At 40.5% G+C, this 22,612-nt stretch overlaps 1 protein-coding gene across 1 annotated transcript; it reads right to left on the bottom strand.

Annotated features, from left to right (window-relative positions):
• Nucleotides 1-105: 105 nt before the first annotated feature.
• aldh1a2 (aldehyde dehydrogenase 1 family, member A2) lies at nucleotides 106-19,115 on the bottom strand. The gene is made up of 13 exons (XM_079454502.1): nucleotides 18,783-19,115; nucleotides 11,746-11,850; nucleotides 11,175-11,315; nucleotides 10,176-10,305; nucleotides 8,636-8,697; nucleotides 7,391-7,519; nucleotides 6,841-6,954; nucleotides 4,058-4,160; nucleotides 3,169-3,353; nucleotides 2,182-2,346; nucleotides 1,810-1,967; nucleotides 1,325-1,399; nucleotides 106-1,235 (listed from the first exon to the last, which is right to left on the bottom strand). Exons 1-13 carry the CDS (start codon nucleotides 18,897-18,899, stop codon nucleotides 1,163-1,165), a joined length of 1,557 nt encoding a protein of 518 aa, XP_079310628.1. The 5' UTR covers nucleotides 18,900-19,115; the 3' UTR covers nucleotides 106-1,162.
• Nucleotides 19,116-22,612: the final 3,497 nt, after the last annotated feature.

The raw sequence follows: 22,612 nt of genomic DNA, 5'->3' as shown, positions 1-22,612 counted from the left end.
ATTTTTTCAAGATGAAGTGTATACATTTATCTTTTACTAATGTTTCAGTCTGCGTCATAACACATGACTCATACCATTTTGCTTTTTGAAAAATGAATTCAAGAGTGAACTTTGAATAAAACATTTTAATGACAAACTCACTCTATTGTATCTTTTATATTCATAGTACATCATTCTGTAAACCTGAAATTAAATGGGCATCCTTGAGGAATCATTTGTCAAAAATGCAAAGCACAGATTTATTTTTAGGGAAACACGTTTCGTTTACATGGCCTTTACAAAAATCTGACATATAAACACTTACATATAGTTTATATAAGTGAAAATACATGTATTTTTGATATATACTAAAATAATACACACGTGACATTTATGTGCTACATAAAGGCAAATGTGCAATTTTGTTGCATTTTCTACCTTACGTTGCATATATGTCCAAGTATGTGACATACATATACACATATAAAAAAACACACATGTATTTCCATAATCAGATTTCTGTAAGGGTGGTCAAGACATTGACAAAGTTATACATTATAACAGCAATAAGACAATAAAAAGATAAAAAACAAATCAATTACACAAATATAGAATTAATACACATTTAAAGAAACAATCTTTTCCGAGATAGAGAGCTTCAGTGGTCTTAGTTAAAACTAATATGCCTACTATAATTCTACCCAGCGGAGAGGCTACAGTTATTGATGAGATTAGGAATGACATCCCTCCCTGCTCATAGACAACAGAGCTCCTTTAGCAATGCGGCGTGTTGTAAACACACTTGTTGCAGGACCATAGTCTGTTAGTTTCTGCACGTTGCCGGTGCAGTGGTAAAGGGAGCAGCCTTCCTTCACCGTGACTCCGAGTGCTTTAGTATGGTTAGTGGAGCCGGCGAAAAGAGGCCACAGCTGGAATGGGTGTGGGTTGTTAATGGCAACAGTGGACATAAAAACTGCTAGTGGACACAGGAGACTGAGCTAATGGAGATGGTTGGGTAGTCCGTGATTACAGCCCATGAAGATGCAGAAGAAGAGGCGCTCCAATGCAGAAGTGATGGGTGGTTACTGTGTGGTGTCTACCACTATAGTGAACCAAAGGATAATGGCTAGTGGTTAACCTCAAAGAAGGACTTCTCTTTGCTAGGAACTTAAATGTTTGTGCTTTAAGAGTTCTTCCCTGACAGCTTCATCGTAATGGTTTTCAGCTCTGTGTACTCTTTTAGTCCGTACTCGCCCCTGGAAAATGTATGAAAACCGTTATAGGAAAATTATGCTAGTGTAAACAGGATTTTACAGAAAACGTGATATCGCAGATGAGTACTTACAGTTCTCGACCGTTCCCAGACATTTTGAATCCTCCAAAAGGACACTGGCAGCTCAGAGCGTTATAACAGTTAATCCTGCACACAAAAATACATTTGAGTACATTTTATAAAGTGACAGTCAACATGAAAGGCAACATTAAGTTGAAAAGTAAGACAGGAATTTGTATTATTTTATTTCTTTTCAGGAGTCTATTAATTTAGTAAAATATTACGGGAATCCATACTATATGAATATAATCACAGCCAAAGGATTTTAGTAGACACAATGCGGACATTCTGAAACTCCTTCAGAAGTGACAATATTCACAATATACTCATTGTTTAAAAACAGTTTTAAGGCTGCAAGTACAATAGTGTTCATAAAAACATTGTACTATTAATGTATACTAGTGGCTTGGGTAGATCGCAGCTGTGTTTTATCATTATCCTATATAATATTTTTAATAATAATTTAATAACAATTTACAATATGAAAAATAGCTTACCAGACAGTGCCCGCCTGCACAGCCGCAGAGACAGTCATGGCCTTATTGAGGTCTTTGGTGAAGACAGCTGCTGCCAGACCATAATCTGAGTTGTTGGCTCTCTCAATCACTTCTTCAATTGTCTTAAACTTCATAATCTGCTGAACTGGCCCAAATATCTATAGAAAGTGCAAGATGATTTTTTTGTAATAACTGGATTGTGCATTAAACATTTCAAACTGTTCAATGTTACATTCACTGTCATACTATCGGTTCCCAAATTCTATATTGACACAGAACTAACATGAACAATTATTATTTACAACCCAGAAGGTTGTTGGGCGACTCAAGGATGCTTTTACAGAACGTCTCAGACATCATAAGTGGGTTTACCTCCTCCTTGGCGATGCGCATATCGTCCTGTACATCAGAGAAGACTGTGGGCTCCAAATAGAAGCCTTTAGTTGACAGTGCTTTGCCACCACACTCCAGTTTAGCTCCTTCTTTAATGCCACTCTGAATCAGCTCGAGCACGCGATTCTGTTGCTCTGCACTGATCTAACAAAGTCAAACAGAGAGGATTAAACACTAAACATTATCATTAACAGCTATCAGTCTTTAACAATGTTTGAACCATATCGGAATTGGCAAATAAATCGTCATTTTTTATGTTATCGTATCGGCCGATAATAAAATGTGGGGTGATATATTATAGCCTATAAATAAGGAATCGTTTCCTCTGGTTTAACTTATTCAGCTGCACGCTGCTCACAGTTAAAATACAGTTCAGTACTGACTTTCTGTCATGATCATTCACTTACTGCTTTTGGCAAAACATTGTTGATGTAGGTACAGTATGTAGATACAGTATTTATGCATGTGTAAATTATAGGAACAAAAGCATATTGTTAGAATCTTTATTCCTATCTCATAATATTTGACTGCTGTCTGCATGCTTTCTGTCTTGAGACCTGTTAGACATGTGGCTATTAAGAACATTTTTCTGGGTTGGTCTGGACGAACATCTATAATTTGTTTATTAAATAAAAAATATACCAGAAAAGTTTGGTGGTTAAAGTATTGTTAACTAGTGTAAAGTAGGCTTGGTAAATTACTTTAAGGGAAAAAAGAGAATTAATGGTTACTTTGTTTTCTGTAGTGATTTTTTTCAAATAAAAGCAATTGTCCACTTTTTCCCTTTTTTTATTAAAAAAATTATTTTATATTAATATAAAGATACTGTATATCGGCCATATAACGGTTATTGGCTTCCAATGTTAAAGAATAATCGGTTATCAGCCAAAATGTACATATTGGTGCATCCCTAGTTTTACACGATTTATGAACGTTCAAAATATTTCTGTAATATTAAATAGGTACCTGAGGCCCCTGCTCGATGGTTGGGTCAAGAGGATTTCCCACTGTCCTTCTCTTAGCTCTCTCTACACTCCTGCGCACAAACTCATCATAAATAAGCTCCTCCACAAAGATACGGGAGCCAGCCGTGCAGCATTGACCGTTATTAAAAAACACACCCTGATGGGCCTGCTCGACTGCCTGGTCCACTGAAAGAGAGAGAGGGACCACCTTATCAAACATCTGCCAGCATTATGGATGACAGGTGTGAAACACCTGGATTAAGCACAACAGTCAATCATTCAAAATGTATTTAACTGTATTTATTCACAGTCCAAAACAACAGGTGATAGATGAATCACACGTCCCACTGAATAATTTATTATTACTCTCGGAGCCATACGATTATAGTTAAGCACTTGTGACAAGTCTGTTCCTCTGATGTGTCTGTGCTTACGCATGCACACATGTGTGCATGTGCATCTGTGTGGGATATTGGACACCTGGGAAAAAAGATGGACAGCCAGGCTGTGGCATTTGAAGGGTTAATGGAGCAGCCAGATTTACGGCTGCGGTGTGATGCATCCGCGGCTGATTTACGGGGGCCATGCTCACGGCTGCTGAAAGCATTTGAAAGTGCTAACTTACGCCCTAATTTGGTGAGCTACTTAGAGGCACCATTCAACCGGTGAAAATCGTGGCTTCAGGAAGTGACATACGCACATTTGCAATGTATGAGCTTGTCCAAAACTAAACATGTTTGTCTAGACATGGCAAAACAGATCTCTGAAGATCCCAGTCTTTGATGTCATCGCGTCAAGTGACAGAGAAGGTCTCTGGAGCAGCAGCTGTGCACAAACTGTTGCAGCGGGACAACAGGAGGGCAGCCATAAAACTGAGTCTGAATACTTACAATCAGCATCTGCAAAAATTATGTTGGGACTCTTTCCCCCCAGCTCTAGCGTGACTCTCTTCAGATTGCTCTTTCCCGCTGCTTCTTGGATCAGCTTGCCTACCTGGGGAGAGAGAGGAGAGCGGCTTTAATCACTGAACACCACCGAGGAACCTCACTAGTTCTCAACATCAGTGGGATGCTGTCATTAATAAATCTACAACTCCTCCACAGGCCGACCGCAACCACCACCAGGCCTCTTACCTTCACATCTTAAATGTCTATTAGCACTGGTGATGGAGGCCAGAAGAATGGAATGCCCTGGTTCCCCTATCTGCTGTTTAATCGAGAACAGGAAGAGCTGACCGCACGTTTGTGTAAGATGCTCAACACAGTTTGGAGCCAAAGGAATAACAGTGAAACAGGACCCTTAAAATGCATTTATTGGCTTTGTAACTGCATAAATGAAAGCACGTGTATATGTGTGCAACATGCAATGAAAAGTATTATTGGTCTGCTTATGGTTTCACTCAGCACAAGGACAAACCTGTAGTCTACCGTTGCTTAATTATAAGTCAGTTGCAGCTCTTTCCCGACTCGGTTTACATCCAAAGTCAATTTCACACGTCTCTTCACCTAGAGTTTTACATTAGTTGTGGACATGAGGGTTGGCTGTTCAGGTCCATGTAGGCGCTGCAGATTCTGCACAGCTGGCGGGCCATGGAGAGAACATTATGCTCACTTCAAACTATTCTCTTCCAACTGTGTCTATGAGAAAGGCCCTCTCTCTCTTCACATCCAGATTAGCGCTCACAAGCTGTCGAGCAGACCTCATAAACATAAACAAACATTTGTACATTGTTTCATTTTTCCAGAAAATATTTTCTCTGTTTTCCAGAGGGACGAAAGAGAAAGAAAACAAGCCTTCTCATTCCTATCCGACACCCTCACAAAGTGAGAAAAAAAGACTTTGTTTCTCTCACGAACTGTTTAGTGTCTCTCAGATATCTGTGTATTCATTATCCTACTGGAACATAACAGTAATAATCCTTTAATGCTGCAAATCCTTACTCTTTTTATTAAAAACTAACACCAAACGGTAAAGTAAATAAAAACAACTTTCAAAATGGTCTCCTTATAGATGGTTTCAGCGGATTAACTTCCTGAATTTATGAATACCTCCACAAAGAATGAATAACTGTCGAGTAGTTTTGATTCAATTTAATACAATTAATATACAATAATGGCTTGTATTTTCAAACACCTGCAGCACTTTTTCACTTCAAAGACCGTTTTTATAAATATGTGCGTTGCCGTGGATCTTTGCATACGCATGCTCTACGATCAAATCCGTGTGTTAACACACTTTATAAATGATTACTTAAAAAGATTCTCAAAAGTTCGCGTATAGCAATGATTTTTTATTTGAACTTTTGGTTCATATTTTGTGGGAAATGCCATTGAGAAGGTATTATAATATCCCAAAATCCTTCATTCTCTTATAGAGATGCTCGACTGTCCCCCTCACCTCTGACCCAGCCCTTCCTTACAAACGCATGTCTGCAGTGACTCAGAGTCTGTGTATGTACATGCTTGCACAGCGTGAGACCTCTGCTGCCTAATCAGGTCCAGATTAGATCAGTGATGCTGCAGGCGGCCGTGCAGTCACTGCCAGCGAAGAGGAAGGGCGAGAGGGTGGGGTGAAGAGCTTCCTGTGAAAGTCAAGTCACACAGTGGAAGTGTGGGTGAAAGGGTGTAGGCCGCTTATGTCACGTTCATGTGAGGATTCGTGTGGCCTGTAATTGGGCTCGGTCATCACATTCTTGTTTTATCAATAACATTTTGATTTTGCGAGAAAGATTTCACCAGACCAGCTGAGAACGGGGAAATGACTTAACTGTCATTTTTTCTCTCTCGCAAAAACAAAACATGTGTTGCATTTCAAAGAATGCTTTTTGAGGGGGCACGCATGGTTTGTTTGCTGTGGAAACAATGCTTGCGTTTGTACTCTTATCATTGAGAGAACTGTGGTGTCTACACTCACCCACACACATCGGTACAAATATCCATACGTGTCTTTCTCAGTGCTTCTTTAACAATGACGATGAGAAACTTTTTCAGACCAGTGTTTATACTGAATATATCTACATATACTGAAATATTTCGATTTATGAGATGCTGTAATGAATAAAGATCTTAAAGGGGGCTTACCAATGAAGCAAGTGGAGCTAGAAATAAACCTTGTTGAACATAAAGCTGAGTTATGTAGTTCTCAGCTAGACCCACATTCCAGGTACACTATGCCTAACATGGTGTGCCCATTCTCAACCTCAAAATTTCTATTAAATCTATACAGTTTGCTTCAAAGAGTTGTTTTTCCTCCAGGGTCAGTGTAATTGTCAAATAGCCAGCGTGTTGAGCTGAATCAGACAATTAGTCATTACTCAGTATATACAGGACACTTGTTAACTTATTTGCGTTTAAGGGTACTCGGGTGTCTCAGGGAGGGAATCCGACTGGCACGACATTTACAGTATATATAACGACGGGCACAGTGCCCATTTCGGACCACCTGTGGCTTAACATCTCTCTCTCACATTCGTTGAAAACCTGTTTATTAGAAATGATTTTGGAAAGCCAGGTGGTCCGCTAAGCAGTCCCTTATGTGGCAGCCCGTATACAGCCCCCCTTACTAAAGCTTCATGGCTTTGTCAAGCCCACAACTGGTGCTCATCGCACTGGTCACATCAGAGGAAATGAGTGAACAGGGTGTGATTCTTTCATTCGTCCGATAGAAAAATTACCTCAGTTGATCCTGTGAACGCCACTTTGTCTATGCCCATGTGCGAAGAGATCGCAGCTCCTGCAGTTGGCCCGTAGCCTGGCAAAATATTGACGACTCCTGGTGGAAACCCAGCCTGTCAAAACAGTATGAAAGGAAAAAGATTTAGACGAGACTCGAGCCAAGAACACCACAGGCCACGGAGGGGGAATCCAGACCCACCCCGACCTCCCTACGGGCCTTGTGGAAGAGAGGATGGACAGAACATCAAAAGAGGAAGAGAAGAAAATAGGCCTCCTAATCCCACAGAAAAGAGGGAGAGACAGAACAACAAAGGTTTGGGTGCAACACAAAGAATGACATAAAATGGGAGTAAGGAATTATGATACGTCTCTTATTTGCATGAATGTGTTTGTGTTGCAACGCTTTGATCATTTTACTATGGTCTCTTGAATGCGGTGTGGTCGGGATATAGATTATCCAAAATATGTCACAAGTCAGTATGATTTATTCTTTTGATGGTATTTTCGTCGTATCGTGTGCATGTGAACGTGGTGTTGGTTTTGCTGTACCTCTTTGATCAGGGCTCCGAGATAGAGGCAGGTGAGAGGGGTCTGTTCAGCAGGTTTTAGGACAACAGTGTTTCCGCAGCTCAGCGCCGGCCCCAATTTCCATGCTGTCATCACAAGGGGGAAGTTCCACTGTACAGACATAGGTCAGGAACTTACTGTGGGAGCTCGTCTGAATTACCACACATCTTTGTTTCTGGAGAACATAACTCCTTCGCTAATGATTTCAGACTCCTGCACACTCATTCGCAAGCAGAATGTTTCAAAAGTCGAGTTACGCAATCTTCTGAATCACCGCGGCCTAGTAACTTCGAGCCTGACATGTGCCTCTATAATGTTTAAGTGAGAAAGATGTGAGGGATATTTGGTGAGTAAAATATAATTTCTCGTGTTCTTCCTACGACACAGAAGTCTGGAGTTTCACAATCTTTACCTCATATGAATTCCTCAGTTTGTGAGCTATGCACTTCTCTCTCTCTTCTTCATTTCTATTTCTGTCTATCAACTGCTTCCCCTGCCTTTCTCTCTCATTATTTCTCTTTCTTTATCTGTCCCTCTCTCACTCTCCACTCTCTTTGGCATTGGCTATGACCTCCTTCCGTCAGCTTGTCTGTAGCCAATCATACAGTCACAGATAAGAACATCAAACGCAGTAACCTGTCCAATGTATTTAAAAGACACCATAAACTGACTCAACAAATGCAATGCAATTTCCTATTGGATATTTTAAAAATAGCAGTTTTTCTTGTTTTTACATAGCTTTCAAATAGCAGTCCCCTTTACTTTATGTCACAGCCACTTACCTGAATTGCCTAGTTGCCGCTTCTACTCATTGATATGTGGTATTTTATTGGACAAATTAAAAAGGTGCAGAATAAGTGATTTAATAAAAAGGATCTTTAAAGTGATAGTGTTCCTAAATTCTTGTGTTCAAATGAAAAAAAATATTAACAATATTTTTTCCCTACTGTGATAGTGGATGATGCCCCAGTACTGAAAATTGCTTACATTCTTACAGATATCTTTCTTTGTGTTTAACAGAACAAATACATTTTACAGGTTTGAAACAACAACAACATTTTGGGGTGAACTAGCCCTTTAAGAAACAGGGTAAAATAACAGGCCACCCACTCAGTAACAAAACTCTTTTTCAAACCCCCCTAAATTGTTAATAAAACCCTATCAGGAACTGTGGGCATTGCATAGAATCATATATTAAATAAATAATATATTTGGCACAAAACTCACAGGAACAATCTGTCCACACACTCCAATGGGCTCATGCCTGGTGAGGGTGAAATATCCTCCATCTGTATGACAGAAAGAACAAAAAGAGTCAGAATATAACAACACAAGGAAGAGTGTCTTCAAATGCAGCGCTTGACCTGTTGCCAGTTTATACCAGCGACAGAACAGAATTATTATTTTTGGAAGAAACTCAATATGGCAGCTGCAGTAACATTGTAACGTGCAGTAAAATCTGAAAATAAGTCAACTTTACCTTACACTATTGAAAACTTAAACCAAACATTTCTTCTATTTTTCATAACAATCCTGTCAGAACTGAAAGGACAGTACAGGCCAACATGTGAAGTGAGATAAAATAATTGCGGTCTACAACGAGACCCTGTTTCAGGTTTTAGGGCGACGTGGAACAATCACGATATTCCCTCGCTGTGGAAACATGCAGTTGGCGTAAAAGCATCTGGACGAGAGCAACGCCAACGATTCATCTCACATGGTGGCCAGATAAGAGAAGGCCAAAAACACACATTCTGTTTGTTTGTGCTGTAATTCTATTACAGATGAGATTGGAAATGAAATAAAGCAAATTACTGTGAGTTCCCACTATGCAAGTTTGGTTAAGCAACACAACAAAGACCCAGTGCTGAGCTCAAGCCCTGACCGGGGGATTTACAGTCCTTTTCTGCTCCATTTTTCATTTTTATTTTCCCTGCTGTGAGAATCGTATCATAACTGCGTGCAGCAGCATGGGTGCTTGTTTGTGTAAGATGAGAGAGTAAGCGGGTGAGAGTGAGGGGGTGAGTATAGGACAGACATTATCAAATTAAAGAGTCTTGGAGTCTGTGAATGGGACGCTACAGGCCAGTACAGTATATGTGTAATACGAAAGACCTCCTAAACTGGAGTGAGACATTTGGAAATTGATGGTGACTGACAGTGCTGGAATGCACAATAATTACACAGACGCCTGACAGTGGACACCTCTCTCTCTCTGTCTCTCTCCGCTCTCTGCTCCCCTCTTCCCTCCGGCTCATGTGGCCCATGTGATGGGTGGCTCCACGATCACCCCCGCATACACATACTTGCGCACTAATAGCTGCACCGTGACATCAGAGTTGCAAGTCTGCTGCTGTCCCGCAGTCTCCAGGCTCCCTACCGCGTTCCTTTCAAACAACTAAATTAGCCAGAACAGACCCCCAGTGCCCCCGTGCCCCCCCGGCCCCGTAGCTGTCACTGTGCCCCGCCGATGGCAGAGCTCCACAGGAGGGCGGCCATTAGCACTCAGATTTATAACTGTTGCGGGACCTCGTCTGTTTACCCTCAGTGCACCTCCATAACCCCACATCATCTCCCGGAGGCCTCAGAGAAAACACATCTCTAGTCTGGTCCAGCATCAAACATGTCTGCACCTAAAGCTCTTGGTTAATTTTCAATGTTCTGCATTGCTGTATCTAGATGGAAGGGTAATCATCTTTGCGGTTTATTGTGCTTTTGGATACATACTGTACCTCGCCCTATGGTGTTGAGATAAATGTTATCTTACCGGTAGGAATTGTGGAACCGTGGATCTTGTCTGCCCATCCAGCGAAATATCGAAAGGTCTTAATGGTTCCCTGAAGGTCCACAAAGAAGGAGGGGAGGAAAGGTTTGCCGCTGTCCAGAGACTCCAGGGTCTGGGAGGAGAGAGGGCAGATGAGAGAGTGTGGGCGTGCAATGAAAAATCGCTCATAGGGATTTAACCCGACACCCCCCATGCTGCATTTAGACTTAACATATCGAAAGCAAACACTTTACATCTGCTCCCCTAGAGAAACACGATACTCATATAGCCATCACTGGAGACCTGGCTTTGTTATCTCTGTGTCAGCCAGGCATGATTTCTTATCGGCGTGGGATTAGATTGATATAAAGAATGATTGTAACCACATGGACATCACATTTCTCTTTCAAACCATTCGCCCTGACACTTGTTCAGAGCTGGATGGGGAAAATCTGTTGTTTCAGTCCATTTAAGAGCGAGTCTAAACTGTAACATGAAAGAGATTTATTCAAAATGGCCACAGCGCATTGGAGAGACACACACGAAGATAAACACAGCGCTCTCGTTCCTGAATCGGACACGTCTTTGTGAGTGGGAAGTAAAAGCAGATGTCCTCGGCGGATGAACAGCGGAGATAAAAGCTCATCACGGCACGATACCTTTCTTTAACGTTTCGCTCCTAACCTAAGTGATCGTTAGCACCCAAAGGTCATGCGTCCCACCCCGGACACATTTCAAGAACAAATCAAAATTGTTAGAGAAACAACAAGTCCTACAGCTCCTGCCATGAAGCTTCAATAAGCCCGAGCCAGACAGACAGGCTCACTCATTAGACACTTGCTTATTGTTGTTGGTGTCTTTGTCTGCCTAGATGGCTCTGTCCCTTTAAATCTGATTCTCACTCACCAAAAACTGCTACTGATTAGAATTTTGTTTAGTTCACAATTATATTGAATAGGTATGGGAGACATAGTTTGTTTGATATAAGGTTAGTGCACTCACAGCAAGGTATGCTCTGTCTCTTTCCACCAGGTCAGCCAGTTTGAACAAGAGCCTTCCACGTTCAGATCCATCCATCTTTCTCCATACTGAACCCAGAGAAAAGGCCAAGCGGGCAGCCTGCACCGCTTTGTCCACATCCGCCTAAAGGGACAAAAACAATAAGAGGAAAAAGAGAACTCTTAATGACATAATCTTATCCTGTAAACAGGTGTTTGTCCACCTCTGGGACAAATGAAATCAATCCATTCCGGAGTCTCAATGACTACGCCAGTTGCACGTTCACAGCATTTCCTGTGTCCATTCTGGTTTTCCACACTTTCAGCCTGATTTACACAGAGGAACTATAGCCTCTAGCTCGCTTAACAGCATTAGTCTAAACTGCACCCCCCTCCAATTTTGGATGCTTATTTGTGGTGAGCGAAGGCTGAAAGTGAGAAGCACAATAGCCGCGCTGGATGACTAAATGTAGTCCAGCAGAGCAATTGTGCCTCGTTCTGCCAATGATTTGACCGCACACCATTCACACTTGTTTGCTGACAATCACGCCTGCATGCTTAAAAAGCACACCCACCTTATCTGCCTCCTGGACATCACAGATCTTCTCTCCAGTGGCCGGGTTATACGTGGGGAAGACTTTACCGCACACAGAATCATGCCACTCGTTATTAATGAAGATCTATGAGGAGAAAAGAGATGAATACTGCTGTGTTTAGCTTTTAGCAATAATGAAGCACTTATTATTATTCCATGTTAAACTAAATCACTGCATATTCACATAAGAGTCTGAAGATTTGGCCACACTTTCTGAATTAAAAATCATACTAACATTTTTCAAATTATTTGTACATGGGTTAAAGTCAAATGACATCAAAATGACATTTCCTGCATAATCATATAGGACAACACAAATGATAAATCATTATAATAAGTTTAACGTTGCGAGTTTTAGTAAAGTAAGGAGAGTGTTTGGTCAAAAAAGAAATTTTATATGCAAACATAGCTTTGTAAATTCACTCATTTGTAAGTTCCTTTGGATCAAGGCATCTGCTGTGTGAATAAATGTAAATGTTTACAAAGACCACAATTACTTCTGAAATACTGAGTGTTATAAAAAGTTGCCGTGACTTGCACTGAGCGAGAGGGTCTTTCCCCCCTGCGTGTTTCATGGTTGTGGTGTGAGAGGAATCTCTGGGAACTGTGTGCTATTGCAGGGCTGCCCAATATCACTCTCCTGGGAGTGATCCAGCAAGCAGACAGAAAGAGGTGGGGGAAAGTAGAGATAAATGCCTATCAGACGCACACACACACACACACACAGACACAAGTTTCACAACATCGCTCCTCGTTTACGAGATCATAAAACACGTGCAGCACTCTGGTTCTGCTGATGCGTTAAACAACAGCCTTGGATTCCAAAAGATGGATTTTATGCACACACATTTAGTTTTTAAAGTACACAAAGTAAATATGTTACAGTCAACAGAGCCAAGCAAACTGTTTTATAACATGACTCAAAGTGATGTTCTCCCGAAAATGAAAATTCCGTCATCATTTACTGACCCTCTTATCCTTTTAAACCTGCTTCCATTGAACTATAAGGAAGATATTTAGAAGAATGTTGTTAACTGGCCCCAATTCACTTGCATTGTTTGTGTCCAAAAGTGAATGGGGGTCAAGTGCTTTTCAGCTACCAACATTCTTCAAAATATCTTCTTCTGTGTTCTGCGGAAGCAAGAAAGTCATACAGGTTTAAAATGGCAAGAGGGTGAATAAATGATGACAGAATTTTCATGTTTGCAAACTATCACTTTAAATTGCAAAACCAATCAACATCTGTGATTTGTTTAAACAAAAAAGAATCTGTTGTTTTTATTTCAGTGATGGTTAGGGTGACTCTGACAGATAAGGTGTTACCAAAATGTCTTCTGGCTCTAAGCGCCACGTACATATTTACTCTTCCTGTCATCTACGAAGTGGAAGAGGTTTGGTTCTAAGAAACTTTAGAGCCTGGTTCAAGTGTGCTGTCGCCCCTGGCCTCTTCAAACTCTACAACATGTTTACCAATGTAAACTTACAGGCTTAAGTACAATTTAATTGGCTGTAAACTGTTAGGAATGTTTTCTTAGAACAGGTATAAAATGGAAGTTGACTTAGATGTGGTTCAAGCGTCACTCCCACTCCTTGCTCTATCCCCCGCAAAATTGGCAGGAATAAATCACTAGGTATCAGTCCGTACCATGCTGATTTCTCTCAAATACATCGGACCCTTCTCTCTTTACTTCTAATTCTTCCTCTCGCCCACCCTCCTTCCTCACAGGCCTCATGCATTAAAGGGGCCACCTTTAATCTGACTCTCATTTGGAGCACTTCATAAAAGTGTCAGTGGCCTCGTCGAGCTGAGGGCCCGTTACAAAAACAGAAAGCCCCGTAGAGGAGCGAATTAGTTTTCAAATTTATAGAGGCCACTGTAGTGGAATGCCCTAAATCAGGGGCCGACTGTGACAGACCAGCGAGCTGGGGAAGAATGCAGACGGTGGGCAGCTTTATGCTCTCCGTAACCCCACACTTACGGCACCCCGGAATGGAGGAGAGGGGAATGCTGGGTGAGCGGTGGACTGGGCCACCATCTAAATCACAACTAAAAAAGGACAACCATTAGAGGCCATTTGGCCGAGTCCTCCCCGAGCTCTGGGGGCTCTCTGACTTTTGTCTTTTCCCATTGAGTAACTTGATGAAGAGCGACAGGCCCGTGCAGTAAATCAACTCTCAAGGTTTCTTTATACTTGCGCTTTGATTAAAGAAAAGGGATAAGAAAGTGCAAAAAATCATATTGATCACCGCTCGTTCGCGGTGCCCCTGCTGGAAGCTTTGGCGCAGCCAAATTGAAAACAGTTTGTCTGAGGGAGAACTTGAAAACGGAAAGAAAAGAACCAAGTCAAGTTGAGTTTTAAAACGAACCCACTAGATTATGTTTACAACAACAGGGGTCCAAAAAGATTGTAAACAAAACCACTCGGTGCAGTACACAAACAAAAAGAGAGCGCTTTTTTGGAACGTCGCCGGTTCATCCTACGCTTACGCACCGTGCGCCCTTCAGGCTGCGTTTTTATGTTCAGACATAGCACAAGACAGCTGCAAACATTTAGAATCACCTCGTGTTTTTTATTCGAGCTGTCAGTCTGTCTGCGCTGACTGCTCTCGTCTGCAAAGCTAATTAGATGGTGAGATATGCAGCGCCTATCACAAACAGATTGTGGAAGAGGAACCCACAGCGCACGATGACAGCATACTATACCTCTCCTTATTGCTGAGATTTTTATCAGTGTCATTACTTCACACAGGAAAGAGGGTTTAACGCCCACAAAAGCAGGAGGTCGACTGGTCCTCTGGGAATGATGGAGCTGGACGCACACGCCGGAGAGGGGAGAATACTCAAATGATTCTAGCAGAATGCTGATTCGTTTCTCATCTGCCCCAGCGTGCTCTCTGGAGGCTTTGCACAACTGCGGGAGGAAGCAGAGCAGGAACGGCACAGAGAGGATGCCAAAGCTCACGCCACAGCCAGCAAAACATCTGTTTGGCCGCAGCACCTTCTAATGGCTCAGACGTTTATGGCAAACTTTTCTTGGCCATTGTAAAACCAATTTTAAATGTACTCAATATTCAATGCTGCATATTATATGTGCCAGATGAATCCTAACAGGGCACCTGCAGCTTTGGTCTCGGTCTGCACAGGAAATTTCATATCCTTTCCAGAGCAGCTCGCTTTCATTTTGTAACTGGACACACTACAAGCTGTTGACAATTACTAACGTTACAGGACAAGAGGGAGCTTAAGATACGGGAGTAAGACTGCTCTTTTCAGTAACATAACTCTTTGAAATGACCACAGTGGAGAAATATAGCAACATATATTAGCCTGCAGAACGGTACAGGTGCACACTACTATCAATCTGACTATTTAAAACGAAAATACCTCCAACTGTGTTTGGACTACAGCTGGGCCACTGGGAGACACCTTAACAGCGGTTATCCAACATACACGCTAGAGTAACATGAAAAGGCTAAAATTTACGGGACACTCAGAAGCTAAACCAAATGTTTGTGTGATTTCTGTCAGCATTTTGGTGTTTTACCGTGCATGATATTGCTAATCATATAAAGACAAATAGGGCCCTTTGTCCTTGAAAAGAGAGAAAAACCTGTGAAAAGGCCAAAGATAATCAACCAGGGAGATGTGAAGAGAATAAAGACGGGGGGAGAGAAAAAGTCAAAGCAAAAGAGGGTGAGAGAGAGAGTCCTCACTGCGCCGCTTACAATAAATCAAGACTCTCAGTGTATGCACCGCTCTGGACGCTGTTTGATGTGCAGAAATGCTGGGTTTTGAAGTGAAAAACTCCAGAGGTATGGCACAGACTCTCGTAAGCCAGGGCCACTGACCCTAACAGTGAGACATGGCCATATATTACACCCTGCTGGACAGCTTCTAGAGCAGAAAACCCCCCCGACTCCCATCTGTACTATCTCATGCACTGACGGATTGATGGGGGCTACCTCATTCACTCAAGCTGTCTCCCAGATTAGTTTACAAAAGTCCTCACTTCAGGAGACACTACTGTCCTGGCTGGACGTTCAAGCCCTTCAAATATAAAGACACGTCCAACAAATGGCTATCAAGTGTCTGTTTGTCTATGAGGTTCTCTTGCATACCTACACCACTTTTGTCATAAAACCACACTGCAAATATGAGCATAAATATTACACCACATTTGAAGCCTTAATTTCATGCAAAAATTAAGCCTATTTAAATAGGCCAAAAATGAAAACTCTGTCATCATTTACTCACTTTATTGTAATTTCAAACCTATTCTTTCACAGAACACAAAATAAGATATTTTGAAGAATGCTGGTATCCAAACAACAGCGGTACCACTTATATCAATATCTTCTTTTTTGTTCTGTGGAAAACAATCAAAAGTCATACAGGTTTGAACTGACAACAGGGTGAGTAAATGATGACAAAATTGTCACCCAACTATCCATTTTAAATGCACACCACAAGAGGAAAAAAGACAATAACAGCCTGTGTCCTGTTCCCCTTCCATATTCCAAGTGTTGGTCTCAAGAATCTGTTTCGCTTATGTCTTATAACTGAAACTTGTAAGCACTTCATCACCCTGCCTGCTGGAATCCAACACCTCTCCCCTTTAGAAAGACTCCTGGGTCCCAATCAATTACCGATACGCACACCTATCAGCATAACCTTTTCTTTCTTCCATCTGAGGAGAAAAAAGAAGAGAAAACATCCATAACCAGCCATCACTGCAGACAAATTTATGGCTTCCTTAGTGCCATTATCAGCCCAGTGGGCGCAGAACATGAAGAGAAAGAGACCTCCTTCAACAGACCAACTCTCCCGTGACCAGTCAAACACACACTCTGTTCTTTAAACTACCCGAAATGTTTGAGGCCTTATAAGCTCATACACAATGCTTCCAACTTAGTTACTGTAATTATGCACCGAGCAACAGGACTTTGATAAATATCTGTGTAAATGATAAGTGTGAGCGTTATTGTGAAAGTTCAATGGCAAAGGAGCAGGGAGATAAGTTCCATATCACTGTGTTTAATCTCAAATCCATAACACACACACAGTTACAGGTTTAGCGACAGTCAATGAGCGCAAACGTGAGTTTGTATCGATGGGGTGAGAAGTTTACTGGGTAGGACAAAGGACAGTCATAACTTATTTAACTGTACAAAGAACAATCCTACTACTGTGACATTGCATTTGCTTTGTGAAAAAGTTAAAAAGCCCTGTAAAACCTTATATTTACATGAGTGGTTGACAGTAAGAGAGCTATGAGAGGTTAAAAATGCCCATTAATGATATTTCCATAGCGCAAAGCCTCTGCCATAGCACTGCTCATTAACAGCAAAGAAAGAACAATTTAAGAGGTCTCCATGGAGTGTAGCTACAAGAATTGAACCTCAAGTTACACAAATAATACAAACATGGCTCTGTTCTAACTGCACTTTAAAGAGAAGTATTGATTGAGCATTTTGGGGCTGTTGCATCAGAGTCTGTACTGTGCTGCACCAGGCACACAAAGTAAAAAAGAGTCAGGGGTGGGGGACAGAGCGAAAGCGAATGAGAGGAGCGCGAGTTTACATCACCAACACACACCTATACATCACTTACTAGATATTCAAATGCCATCTTACAGCTCTGCTTTTGAACAAAGACTTGGGACGAGAAGAAGCATTTTAATTCAGGTACTTGGCACACAGTTTTATCCTAAAAACATACAATACATTCAGGACAAACATTTGATCAAAATGAGAATTGTGTGAGAGTTGAGCCACTATGCTTTACAGAAACATGTTTTGAGCAGAAGATGCAGTGTGTGTGTCACAGGTGTCTCCTGCCCTTGCCCTGAGTGAACTTTGCTGCCATTAACACTGTGATTATTGCTCTGTACTGCACCTTGTCGGCTTTAGCCACTCATGTCAAGAGCAATAAAATGATTAACATTAAAAACAGAAAGAATTCAACTTGATCTAACCAACTCATTTTAAATGATAAATAATATGGCACAATCTTATTCAAATAACACAGACAATTGCTGAAGGAAGTGCTGTCATTTAATATGCAAAAACTCAAAATGTTTAAAAACGAATGTGAAAGCCCCCATTTTAATGTGCTGGAATCTTGTGCCGTTTCTTATAATTGTGAAAAACATGCGCCCTGCAATTTTCAAGCGTTATCCGAACTATCCTTTTTCTCAAAGCGAAAAAAGGGTTGTCTCCCTTGTGCACGTGCATTTGATAGGAGGGTCCTTGAACTTTGTAGATCTATGATCACGTTTGGGAACATGTTGCAGAGATCAGCCTTACGAACATATTGTGTTTGAGAACATGAAGAAATAATAAATATAAGGTCGATACTGTGCTTCGGAAAACTCATAATATGAATCACACGACAAAATATGAATTAAAAAAAGTTCCACATCTCGATCACCGAAATAATAAAGCCGTTAATAATGACAACCTGTTAGAGAAAAAAACTATTTAGCAGGTTACCAGACAATAAGAACGCAACTTAATCTCAATATAGCCTACACTTGAGTGTAAATATAACGTGCACGAACAAAAAGGAAGAAGGACGAACCTCTTTACAAGAACTTTTAAATAAAACGCGATACATTTTTTCAAAAATAAAATACGAAATCGTTTTGATTTTTGATTATCCGTCACAGTTAGACTTCGTGCCTAAACAAAGACTAGCCGACATCTAAAATTACAAAAGTGAAACAACACCAAGTATATATATTTGACCAAGTAGAAATATATATGAACATAATCAAGTCATCATGTACCTAGCTAATATATAACGAAATAACGACTGACGTATGTGAAGAAAAAACTAATAAAGTGGTATTAATGACAAGTCTCTAAAACTTTTCAACCTCTAAGTTGAAGTTTTGTTTGCGCGCAGTCCGAAAAAATTAAATGGATCAACTCATCGAAGTTCGCATACTCCGCATACTGAGTGTTTCGGAAACTTTACAGTAGGTTAATCGAAAATAGTAAAAAACAAACACAAACCTTAGTGTACTTGATCTCAGGGTTGGGTACCGGTGTGGGCATCAGATGTAGAGATGCCATGAGCGCAGCTGGGTCGCTCTTTACCTCTCCTGGCAGTTCAGCTTTACTGGAGTTCATTGCGTCTCTTGATGATGCCGGTTGGTTTTTTTACTGATGGTTTGCGATTAGTGCTTTGGAAACCTGCCTGTGTTTATAACCAGGTGTCAGCCCTGGTCCATTTTTATTGGGCAGAAAAAAGGGCCGTCCTCCTGATATAATTAAAATGGAGCATTTACATAAACTACTCTCTCTCTCTCTCTCTCTCTCTCTCTCTCTCTCTCTCTCTCTGGCCATACAGAGTGGGGAGATACCACCCACTCTTAAGACAACAATGTAGGAGTACCATCACTGTTCATCTGATTTTAACAGCAAGAAGAGACTCATTAGCAAGATTTATAGCGTTGTAGAGTAAATAATTGACTGTGTTATTTAATAGTGCATTCTTTATATGCATGATAAGAACAACACATGTGAATGCGTTTACATTTTACTCCAAGTGGATACAATGAGAGTTGTGCATTTCTTACGAGATAAGTTGTATTAGTTTTTATAGACGTGTTTAAGAGGAAGAATAGTTATGAGCAATTCTATGCCCTGACAAATCATACAAGCTGCGTCTATATAAATATTACAATGAATTCCACGTTTCAGTAAATAAAAAAATAAAGGCATTTTCAAATCGTACACAACACTAAAACCTAGTTTCTAACTATCACTGATAGTTTGCTTGCAGATTCGACTATTTGCTAAATAAAATAGGCCAAAGTAATGAAATAGCAAAGTAATATTTTGTTTAAAAAAGTTTAATGACTAAATGCCGTTGTATTAAAGTTTAACCAGAGCTTTTTTCCATTTGGAAGCTCGATGTCTCACGTGAATGTTAAAGTTTTCTTTGGCAAAGGCCGTTTGCCCTTTGATTCTCACAGATTCTCCTATAACGTGTATCACCCGTCAGGATGTTATTCAACTATCCACATCAAGCGATCACAGGTTATTTCCTCGTATTCCCTCCTGGAGCGCCGGTACTCAGTTAACATTTACCTTAGAATATCCAATAAACATTAAAGACATCTAAGGGGGCTTTTAACACTCCGAAAGAGTTTGCGCTTTTAGGGATTAGCCAACACAGACATTCACACTTCTGCTGTGTTACTGGTGGATAGGAAGGCCCTGCAAAACTCCGGATTGTCGTAAAGACATATAGGCCTACGATATGTCTCAGATAAATCAAACAAATAATCGCCTTGCGCTGCGGGATAACCGGAGAAACGTCTTCGAAGGTGAATTTTGGTAATGGGGCGATCACGATTTTAGGTGGAGGTCGTAAAATCGCGTATAATGAAAGGTGTCCTAATGGGTCGATTTTTTATTACGCAATAATGTTCACCTGATTTCAGTGCTAATATAGGCTAAATATTATTCTGCATCCGTACTAATGTGTCCAACAGACATTTATACGAAAACTGCTGCCGCAAATAAAAAAATTCTGCCTAAATGAACGCATGTCCATGTGCGCATAAAACAAAATAAAACCTGTTAGTTGCCCTATTACGCATACAAATGTATATACATAAGAATTTTATATTGAACAGAATCTAAGGTCAACGTTGTAAACAGTAGCCTATGTATCATCCTCTTGTAACTTGCCTTATCATTTTGCTTAATTGATGTACATTTTTGTAAAAAAAAAAAAGAATTAAAATTTTACAACTGCTTGAGGACAGTTATCATGTGTGACATGTGAATGGCTGAGAGGCTGTTAAAATGACGAGGGGACGGGGTGTTATAATTTGTTAGAACCCACTGGTGTGCTTTTTCTCCATCAGCACATCCCCCTCCAGCACACCCCGAATTCCCCCCCTCCCCATTTCACAGCACTGACAGTGTCTGCCTCACATCAAAGACGACACCCCCGGTACAAGTGACAGTGATTAATGTAAGCAAAACATACCGCTACCATCCTATCGCCTTTTCTTTTCACAGTCTGCCCTGTGTGCGTGTGAAGTGTCGTGGACTGGCACCGAGACCAATGTCCCACCATTTCCCTTTACCTTTTCAATGAGCTCCCCCTTGTGGACCAATACGCGCAATACACGTTCAAAATGACCCGTTCCGAATCGCACAGGCTGTGTCTTATTCTACACCTTTTGCACTAAAAATATAGTCTATGCAGAGCCTTAGCGACAGTAAAATATGACTTACAGTTGTATTTCACACTGATAACTGGGAGCAGATCATTAGTCTTTACGTTGCTTTTGAACAGAAGAGAGGAAGTCGATAACTCATGACCTAGGGTCTCATTTATAAAACGGTGCGTTGGATCCTAACCCAAACTGTACGTGCGCCCGACAGCCAAAAGTAGCGTGCGCCTAAAAACATGCAGACCTAATTCTCATCTACTGTGGTTTTGTCTGCTGTCTTTGTCAACTGCCTTTATTGTTGTTTGTTTATTGTAAAGCGCCATTGAGCCCTGGAAAGGCGCTTTATAAATAAAACGTATTATTATTAGACTTATAAAACTATTCGCTTTATAAATCACAGATCGCCTGCGTGAATCAGCATCATATCCCGTCATGTACAGGCCCATTTCACTCATAAATAGTCAATGCAAAGCACCTTATGAATGCTGAATCGTATATTAATAATCCTGGCATCCAATCCGCTTGTTAACGCTGACGTCACGCACCATAGTTGACGTAAACCGTTCCCGGTCAAACCGCTATCAGATAGGCCTACCATAAAAATATGTAAGAAATAATTATGTAAAACTGCCGAAAACCAAGATCCCTTCCTTTTACCTACATTATGGCCACGCATGAGATCCTCTGGGTTTACAAATGAATAATTGTTATTAATTGTTATTATTTTTAACTGTGTTATGCAGTTATCGTATTTGATGCTGTCCTATTTTCCGGTCTGTCGGATCATTTCCTCACGCGCTCATAGTGTGATGGTTAGAGAGCGCTGATTAAATATTTAGATTGCATTTTTCTTTAAGATTTGAATTGGATTTTATAAGAAGGTGCATAACAATGATAAACTAGATGAGGTTAAAGTTTGTGAACAAACTTTATGTTGGCTTGAGAAAGTCTGGTGTAAAAGTTTGAATTGTGTATTGTACACTGTGAAAAGTGGACAGTTTAAAAGACAGACAGACAGACAGATGAGTAGATACATAGTTTATGTTTAAAAGTTAATAATTGTATAGAAAGATAGATGGATGGATGGATGGATGGATGGATGATATTAGTGCATTTAGCAGACATGTTTATAAAAAGCGATAAAATTAAAAAAAAAATAAGAAAAGAGATAGAAAGGAAAAAGAGGTCAGTGTTATAGATATAAAGATAAACAAATAATTAGATAAAAAGATAAGTAGATAAGTAGGTAGGTAGACAGACAGACAGAAAGACAGACAGATTTGCATTTAGTCATTAAGCAGACACATTTATCCAAAGCAACATTTATAAAAATGTATCCCAAAGCGACAAAATTATTATTTATTTTTTTAAGCAAAGAGATAGAAAAGAAAAAGAGGTTAGTGTTATGATAAAGAGATAAAGAGATAAGTTGGTAGATAGATAGGAAGAGATGAATGCAGAGATTTATAGAGAGTGAGTGTATGTTCATGTTTCAAAGTTGGCAGTTAACATTTTTAACGTAAACATCTTCCCTGAACATTCCATCAATGTAAGTCAATGGGACTTTTTGGAGAGTTTGATCGGCATTTTTAGGAAAACCGTAAGAAAAGATATAGCAGAAAAGATATAGCAACTCAAGTGAGACCAGTC

The sequence above is a fragment of the Barbatula barbatula genome (assembly GCF_947034865.1).
Source record: "Barbatula barbatula genome assembly, chromosome: 1".
Lineage (NCBI taxonomy): Eukaryota > Metazoa > Chordata > Actinopteri > Cypriniformes > Nemacheilidae > Barbatula > Barbatula barbatula.
The sequence above is the reverse complement of the archived record's forward strand: the minus strand, read 5'-3'. Positions and strand labels throughout refer to the sequence as shown.

What these genes read in the sequence shown, in the direction of transcription:
- aldh1a2 (XM_079454502.1), bottom strand. Translation starts at nt 18,899, where the DNA reads ATGAACTCCAGTAAAGCTGAACTGCCAGGAGAGGTAAAGAGCGACCCA. An exon ending in CTGAGATCAAGTACACTAAG is followed by an intron (nt 11,851 to 18,782) that starts GTTTGTGTTTGT and finishes TTCTCCTCATAG; the next exon opens with ATCTTCATTAATAACGAGTG. An exon ending in TGTGTGGACAGATTGTTCCT is followed by an intron (nt 7,520 to 8,635) that starts GTGAGTTTTGTG and finishes ATGTCTGTACAG; the next exon opens with TGGAACTTCCCCCTTGTGAT.